This window comes from Tarenaya hassleriana, unplaced genomic scaffold, assembly GCF_000463585.1.
Source record: "Tarenaya hassleriana unplaced genomic scaffold, ASM46358v1 Cleome1, whole genome shotgun sequence".
Classification (NCBI taxonomy): Eukaryota; Viridiplantae; Streptophyta; class Magnoliopsida; order Brassicales; family Cleomaceae; genus Tarenaya; species Tarenaya hassleriana.
Window position 1 is genome coordinate 9,743,637 of NW_010960187.1, and position 9,028 is coordinate 9,752,664.

The 9,028-nt window shown below is 42.8% G+C and overlaps 1 protein-coding gene across 4 annotated transcripts in view; it reads right to left on the reverse strand.

Moving 5' to 3' along the window:
• Positions 1-4,769: 4,769 nt before the first annotated feature.
• The window catches only part of LOC104821739, a 5,187-nt gene continuing 928 nt past the window's right edge, over positions 4,770-9,028 (reverse strand). For 2 of the 4 annotated variants that reach the window (XM_010552719.2, XM_010552710.2), the window contains 9 exons: positions 8,459-8,586; positions 8,286-8,380; positions 7,651-7,853; positions 6,783-6,971; positions 6,483-6,683; positions 5,902-6,055; positions 5,727-5,775; positions 5,578-5,644; positions 4,770-5,159 (listed from right to left, as the gene is read on the reverse strand). In XM_010552719.2, coding sequence (XP_010551021.1) covers positions 5,586-5,644; positions 5,727-5,775; positions 5,902-6,055; positions 6,483-6,683; positions 6,783-6,971; positions 7,651-7,853; positions 8,286-8,380; positions 8,459-8,586 — 1,078 coding nt within the window. In that variant the 3' untranslated portion in view covers positions 4,770-5,159; positions 5,578-5,585. Of the gene's footprint in view, positions 5,173-5,577; positions 5,645-5,726; positions 5,776-5,901; positions 6,056-6,482; positions 6,684-6,782; positions 6,972-7,650; positions 7,854-8,285; positions 8,381-8,458; positions 8,587-9,028 lie in introns of all 4 variants that reach the window. The other 2 variants (XM_010552735.2, XM_010552727.2) reach the window with 2 other exon arrangements.

A 9,028-nucleotide genomic window follows, 5' to 3' on the forward strand; every position in this document is an offset into this window, starting at 1 on the left:
TCAGCAGGAGCTGTGGCATGTGGGCTCAGAAGCTATGTTCGTGCGAGAGTGGTCGCCTGACTTCGCCAGAAATCCTCCATCACTCAGGTCAGCTCCCTTGTGGACACACTTGACCAATGTGCCGCTGCATCTGCTGACTCCAGAAGGCATAAGCTATATAGCTAGTGCCATAGGAACACCAATCTCATACAGGCCAATGACAAGTATTAAATCAGTGGATGTGAAGATCGATATCGATCTCACCAAGGTACTTCCCAGAGAGGTGGAATTAGAACTTGATGATGGGTCAGTTGATATAGTACATGTTTTATACCATTGGGTTCCACCAAAATGTCCACTCTGTGGAGAGATCGGTCATAAGGAAGAGTCCTGCAAGAGCAAGAAGCCAGCACCCTCACCGGCTGAGACCCTCATTCTTTCTGTTGGAAGCAAAGAAGCTCAACCGAATGAGCTGACGACAGAGACTCTTTCCACAGAATCTCCCTCCAGCCAGGAGAAGCTGAAAGGACCTGTCCCTGCTCCGTTGGACACCTCTGAAACTCACCCATCAGAACCTAAGGATATCCAAGAGGAGTCAAAACCACCTGAAACTGCTCTGCCAGCCCATTCTAAAATGCACCCTCCTGTAGCTATGGACGCACAATCACTCTCTATTTCATATCCTACACCACCCTCCTCCTCAACAAGTCTAGGCTCTCCTACAAACCAAACCCATGGGGAAAAATCTTCCAAATACACCAGAAACCCCGGACCCGAATCCCAGGGCAACCAAACTCCTGACATCCAAGGAAATATGGAACAACCACCGAACCAAATCAAACCAGCCCAATCCTTAACCTCTTCTATCCCAAACCTTGGTTCTGAAGCCTGTCCCCAGCAGAGTAACGTCTCCCGCCATGAAGCGGGAGGGCACGAGAACTAACCACCAACAATGTCGGGGTTTTTTTGGAACATAAGGGGTCTCAACGACCCTAGGAAACAAGCCGCTGTCAGGGAGCTATTAGAGCTAAACTCCCTGATTTTTGGAGCTGTACTTGAAACCCATGTACAGGAGGTCAATCAATACAGCGTTTTGGACAAGTTGGGATCACAGTGGCAGTTTTTTGAGAACTACTCGGAAGATGATTTCGGTCGTATATGGATTTTGATCAGCCCCGACGTTGATGTTTCTGTTATTTTGAAGAATAAACAGGCTCTCACCCTCCTTTTGGCTCCTAATAATCTTGCTCATTTCTTCATTACGGTGGTATATGCTTCAAATCTTTCTTATGAACGGGCTGAGCTTTGGGAACACTTGCAAGAGTTGCATAGGTCCCACTGAGATTTTTGACTTACCATACCAAGGTCCGCTCTTCACTTGGTCAAATAAACAGGTCAGCAATCCGATTGCTAAAAAGCTGGATCGCGTCTTGGTTAATGCCTCCTGGCTACTCTCCTTCCCTCGGAGCCATGCTACCTTCACCCACCCCAACCCGTCAGACCATTGCCCGTGCCTTTTAACCCTTAAGCCGACCACAAAAACAAGTCCTAAACCTTTCAAAGTGTTCAATTTCATTCTGGACCACCCGACCTTCATTCCAACCATTCAATCCTCATGGCAAATGGCGGGACATCGGGCTTCTACGCTATCGGAGTTTCATCTCAAACTAAGGAAGCAAAAAATTCCTATCAAAACTCTTTGCAAAAACAATTATTGTGGTATCCAAAAACAGGTGGCCGATTCACATAACTTGTTGTCTCTTGCGCAGGATAACGCTCTTAGGAATCCTTGTGCAGCAACCTTCACTGAAGAACACCAATGCTTCACCCGCTGGACTCACCTAAAGGAGATAGAAGAGAAATTTCTTAAACAAAGGTCGCGTATTCACTGGCTCAGGACAGGGGATCAGAACTCTCGTTTCTTCTTCAGATCTATGCTGATTAGAAATTCCAAAAACACGATTCGTCATTTGGTTTCCTCGGATGGCCAACGAATTACTGACCCTGATCGCATAGCGGGCCTAGCTGTCGACTACTTCAAGTCAATATTTGGTTGTCCCAGATCTCCACGACACCTCTCCTATCATATTGCTGCCATTGAGGGGTTTATAGGCAGAGCCCCTCCAAGTGTCTTGCAGGCGGCTTCAATTCCTTTCACAGCAGCTGAAATTAAGGCAGTCCTACAGCCGCCTGCAAGACACTTGGAGGGGCTCTGCCTATAAACCCCTCAATGGCAGCAATATGATAGGAGAGGTGTCGTGGAGATCTGGGACAACCAAATATTGACTTGAAGTAGTCGACAGCTAGGCCCGCTATGCGATCAGGGTCAGTAATTCGTTGGCCATCCGAGGAAACCAAATGACGAATCGTGTTTTTGGAATTTCTAATCAGCATAGATCTGAAGAAGAAACGAGAGTTCTGATCCCCTGTCCTGAGCCAGTGAATACGCGACCTTTGTTTAAGAAATTTCTCTTCTATCTCCTTTAGGTGAGTCCAGCGGGTGAAGCATTGGTGTTCTTCAGTGAAGGTTGCTGCACAAGGATTCCTAAGAGCGTTATCCTGCGCAAGAGACAACAAGTTATGTGAATCGGCCACCTGTTTTTGGATACCACAATAATTTTTTTTGCAAAGAGTTTTGATAGGAATTTTTTGCTTCCTTAGTTTGAGATGAAACTCCGATAGCGTAGAAGCCCGATGTCCCGCCATTTGCCATGAGGATTGAATGGTTGGAATGAAGGTCGGGTGGTCCAGAATGAAATTGAACACTTTGAAAGGTTTAGGACTTGTTTTTGTGGTCGGCTTAAGGGTTAAAAGGCACGGGCAATGGTCTGACGGGTTGGGGTGGGTGAAGGTAGCATGGCTCCGAGGGAAGGAGAGTAGCCAGGAGGCATTAACCAAGACGCGATCCAGCTTTTTAGCAATCGGATTGCTGACCTGTTTATTTGACCAAGTGAAGAGCGGACCTTGGTATGGTAAGTCAAAAATCTCAGTGGTAAGAGTCAAGTTCTGAACTCTCGGGACTCAGCATCAATAAAGCCAAATCAAGCCTCTATGCTGGGGGATGCAGCCAGCAAGAGCTGGAAGGTATGGTGCGAATTATAGGGATTGAATCTGCAGATCTTCCATTCCGTTATTTGGGTCTACCTTTGTCTTCAAGAAAGCTATCCTCCACAGACTATCAACCACTAATAGCCAAGATCCGATCCCGGATTGAATCTTGGACAGCCAAGTCTCTCTCTTTTGCGGGCAGGTTACAATTACTCAGGTCAGTCATTTCGGGGATCCTAGGTTTTTGGTGCAGCGCCTTTATCCTACCGAAGACTATTATTCGACAGGTTAACTCGCTTTGTTCGGCCTACTTGTGGAAGGGCAAATCTGATCCGACCAAGGGAGCCAGAGTAGCCTGGGATTCGGTGACACTGCCAAAAGGACAGGGAGGGCTAGGACTTCGGAACCTAGCCCTCTGGAATGATATTGCTGCACTGAAGCTCATATGGTGTTTATTTTTCAGGGCTGGCTCCCTTTGGGTTGGCTGGATTAGATGCAAATATCTCGCCAGATCCTCATTCTGGTCAGTCACAATTAAGTCAACTCAATCCTGGACTTTCAGGCGTCTCCTCAAGCTAAGAGGCTGGGCAGCAGGGTTTTTCCGCGTAATTGTTGGAAATGGTCAGCGAACTAGCTTCTGGTTCGATCCGTGGACACCGCTCGGCCCCTTAGTCGATCTGTTGGGTAGAGGAGGTCCTGTACAACTCGGCATCCATCTGCAGGAAACAGTGGCAGAAGCTTATCTTGACGAAATTTGGCAGATTCCGCCTCCTCGAACTGATGAAGCACTACAACTGGCGGTTTATCTTGCAGATTCTACCCTTACTCAGGAGGAAGATGCGGTAACCTGGCAAGTATGTGGAAAGGTACTCCCTGACTTCTCATCTCATGATGTCTGGAAGTGTTTGTACGGGAATTCTCAGCCGGAGCCTTGGACGATCTTGGTTTGGCATAAAAAGCACATACCTAAATATGCTTTCACTTGTTGGCTTATCCACCTAAATTGTTGTCCCACTAGAGATAGACTAATTTCTTGGGGGTTGCATACGGATACTGGCTGTTTATTTTGCCAATCTGCAGGGGAGACTAGAGATCATATATTCTACGTGTGCCCATTCTCTTATTCGGTACTCGCTGCTACATTAGGGAGGGTTCTACTCCTCCCTTCATACCCCCGTGGCTTATAGTTCAGGGACTGCTGACATTACCAAGTTGCAAGATTGTGCGTTGGACTGCTTGTTCCATTTGGCAGATTTGTACTTATCTTCTTTGGCGGGAGAGAAACCAGAGATTGCATACGCAGAGATTTCGGGGTCCTCAACAGCTTATTGATGAGGTGGACCGTTCCTTCCGTACCAGAATAGCGGCACTGAGGACTGCATCACCCGAATGGGCAAGTAGAAGTATCCAATTCTGGTTTTCAACTATGAGATAAGATTAATCGCCCCTTTTCCGTCTCGTAGGTGACTAACGCGCTGGTCTGTAATTTGTTATTTTGACTCTTGCTGAAGCAAGTATCACTATGTACCATGTCTCAATTTAATACAAAATGCCTTTTATCAAAAAAACTTTGCAAGTCTACATGAATCCTTGATAGAAGAAAGCGACAGTCAAAAAATGGAACAGTCGTAGCTTCGCAGAGTGGATGAAAGATCACCATATGAATGAACCGAAGAGGAATAATATTTCTTGTCTAATTATTTAAATTAAATATCTTCAGTTCATTGAATAGGATGGGAATGTTAGAAAAACAAAATCAAAAGAAACTTCCCCAAAATAAATGCCGCGAGAGTTACTAATTGTACCGTTGTATACATAAATACCACTCTTATTTCACTTTCTCTACCAAGAAAAACAAATACATAACATATTAGGCTGAATAATAAAATCCAAACACATTCGGTCAAGATGACAAAACTCAGCACCAGCATCGTTATGGTATTGGCTGTTGTGGCTGCGGTATATGTATATGTGCCCGTCTTTGCTATTGAGGAAGGGGAACCGAAACAACTCTGGGATGAATGTCTTACCAAAATGTCTCCAAAGTGTACATTGGACATAGTCGAAGAGATTTTCTAGAACGGGACCGTCTCCGATGTTTGTTGCCACGAGCTTGTCCAAGAGGGAAAACTCTGCCACGACACTCTAATCAAATACATGGCAGATAGACCAAGCTTCATTGCTCGTGAACCCGAATATTTAGCAAAGAAAGATGTCTTGTGGACTCGTTGTACGTCAGTCTAAAGAAAATCTATTCTGAAATAAAATCATCGCCTTCAACTTAATGAATTGTTATTTTTCTTAAAGTTTTTCTGCATATCTCTACTTTATGTTCCTTAAATAATACAGTGATGCCTCAAAATAAATTCAATAATTTGTAAACAAATTTTTATACGATCATACTACATGTACAGACCCAAAACATATTCAAGAGGTGTGGCACAAATAAAAAACGTGCAAGAGAAAGTTTGGGACAAGTCCTTGTGACATATTCAGATGGCGATGAATTTGGGTTCCAGTGGAGGAGAGAGAGAGAGAGAGAGAGAGTACCTTAAGATTCATGTGGAGGAATCCATCCCAGAAAGAACAGAATCGATCAGGTTTAGGAGATTCTTTCCTGAGACATCAACCCGAAAACACATGAAGAAAAACTGACAATTGTTAAGGCTTCATGGAGCTTCAGCCAAGATTTAACTCACCACCTCTCCTTGTGTTCACCAGATAAGATGAGATTTGATGATCTTTCAACTGTATCAGGACATAACGAAAGGAAACCCGGCATTCATCAACTCGCTCAAGTAGCATAAATGACGAAAAAATTAAGGGATTGAAATAGGCCGAGCAGGAGGCCGAGGAAGAACTTCACTGCTAGACCTTTGAGGAAAGTGCTTCGGCAAGTTTCAGTACATCAATCGATGAAGGGACCTTTAAATGAGCATATGAAAATTTCCCATCTTCATAACCAGCCACGTAGTGGTAAGCGGTTTCTTCTGGAGTGAGCCTTGACAAAGAAGGACTTGTTCCAGTACTGCATCAAAACCAAAACCAGTTCTATGAGTACAATGACATAAGCATCTGATAAGAAAAGAGCAGTAGAAACAGAGAACTTAGAATAAAAATGGAGGAAAAATAGGGTTTAGACATAGAAAGAACAAGGTTTAAGGATGCTTAGTGAGAGCCTCTCTCTCCCGTCGCGATTATTAGCCTGCCCTTTACGCTAATCTCCCCTCAATACATATACTGCCATCCGACAAATAACAGATCTACAACCTCATATACATACCTACCTAGGGTTATCATTCTTTTTACTGTGATTATTCTAAGCAGTATAGTAACTTCTAATCTTGAGTCCAGAACCCCAGTAACAGCCATCAGGCAATGCATGCATATATACATACAGAATTCATACGTCTGCGTATATGCAAAGAACCGGAAAAGCCAGGGTGCAGTCATACATATCTGAAACAGCAAGAACAACAGCAGCTGGAATATCTAATAGATTGGGGTAGTCATCAGTTCCTGTCCGAAACGATGGTGCGACACATTGTGAGGAAAGGATTACACCGGCTTTAGGAGAAATCAATCGGTCCTCACAGCTACATATCACATCCTCGGGAGCAAATAATAACACAACAAAACCATTGGAAACAAGGAGCCTGAGATATCAAGATCAGTATATGCAGATTAAATGATTAATATCGGTATACAGGTTAAGAACTGCAAGTGAACAGAACAAGATTTTCAAGAAACGGTACCTTCCAGAGAGAAGTAAGCCTCCTCGAGCTGATATGACAGGTGCGCTTAAGGCAGCTAGTGCCTCTTTAGTGCCGTTTATGTCAGCAAATGCTTTTCCACATAAAATGAGTGAGGATCGCTCAACATCAGCAGCTATAAAGTCACTGCTACTCTGTGCTCCAAGGCTAAGAAAATCTCTAACATCTGGACTATTTTTGCCAAAAGTAAAAGGAACGGATCGAAAAACTGTAAGAGCTCATATGTGTAATGAAATACAGGACCAGCTAGACTTGCAAAGGCTATTTCTATCAAAAGGAATCAGTGCCCTATCTTCTTTGTCATGGGATTCACACAGTGTAGAACAAAGACATGTATGAACAGCGGAAAAATAAGACACAAGCCCCACATCAAATGCTCCATAATCTAAAGTTTTGGTACGGAAGAATTTTGTTGGTTTCATTTGATTCATTGAGCAGTAAATTGTACAAAGAAATCATAAGTCAACCCCAGAGACCCAGACCTTGTGTAGAATAAAATCTCCACCCACAACATAAGTAAAGGAAAATCACAACATGTGACTTACCAGCTCAAAACAGAAAATCTGTGAGTCATCGAGTTAGAAAATTAAACGTATTATATCACTTCCACAGACCAACAATTTCGCATATTGAAAAGAGAAGAGAAACAATAAGGCAACCGACAAATCCAAATTTTATTTATCTATGCATCAAACTAGTAGAAGAGCACTTGCTCCTTCTTCTCTTCCTAGAGCAGCAACCCTTGATGAACATAAACAGCATGGTTCCATACAGAACTTCTTAGCTTTCACCCTTTTTTCTATGCCTCTAATTAGAACCTAAATAAAGAGTTAAACAAGCATCCTCATACCTTATGGATGTAGCAACATACACTGTTATCGGACAAGAATCATGAGAAATTGCGCGTGCAGAGGTCTTCCAGAGGACATTGGAAAGGTTTAGCACAGCAGTTGGGCAGTCGCTCACCACACGAACTTTGGCATTGACCTTCGGCAAACCAATTGCACCATCATGGACAAAAATATTTGATACAGATGATAAATGAGTGGTGGCCTGGATAGCAGTCAGTACATTTCAAAGTTTTAATAAGAAAATCCAATAAGTAGTGGCTGGTTGACAACAAGCTGGGAAAGAAACAACTTATGTAATAGCATATCTAAATGAAGCGGTCTTTCATTCCTCTTAATCTCACATTTGTGCTACCGAACAAAAAAAAAACAAAACAGAAACCCATTCTCGGCAACTACAAAGAGATAGGTGAAAATGGAGCACACACAAGTGAGCACATAATACCAACCAATGCGTTATTATCAGTATGATGATCACTTAGACACATTAAAGCTATGATGGTACATGTCCTGATTGTTTTACACAATTCATACAAAAATGAAATGTTCGAAACAATGAGAAGCTGCTTGCATTAGGACTAATATCACACTCAAGAGGTACTATGTCTGTCTTAATGAAAGATAACAAAGCACATGCCTGTTTAAGAAGCTTGCTGAATTGTGCTTTAGACAGTTTCGGCTCACTCCCAGAAACTTTGTTTCTAAGATATATAGGCAGGCGAGACAATGATCCTGACATGGATGGAGATGAAAACACATAAGAAAGTATTTATGGTTGGAAAAATAAAAGCAACTATTACAGTAACCTACCAGGAATGACAGCGCCTTTATCCAGCAGTTCAAGAGGTTCCAAGTTTCTAAATGCCTTATCTTTTACGATTACACCGATTCCAGCCAAAGCCGAGTTGAGGCCATAAGAAAATCTACCACTTTCATCACTACATTACGAAGTGAAACACTCAATGTGTAATAAAATAAAAACAGATTGCCGCAGAAACACAACAAAAGCTATTAGCTAAAGTCCATGAACCCATAAAAAAAAATGCAGTAATCATCTCCAAAGAGCATACACATATATCGAATCTGGGCCCAGAAACACTAAGCAAAATGCTAATTTTGCTTAATCAAGAATTAAAACCAAAATCAAACAAAACGAAACTGACTAGAAGCCAATCAAAGTATGGTAAATCAATTCATTATGTCCAAGGACTCAGTGGGAATCCCCCGGAAACGTTCGAGAACCACAATGTAAGCTCAGTGATCATCAAGGAACGTCATGGAAAAAGAAGGCTTTCCAAATATTTAGCCAAGCTTGATGGATAAAATGAATACAGTTCCAAATCGACAAAACAACCAACAATAAATGCTCTCTCTCTCTCG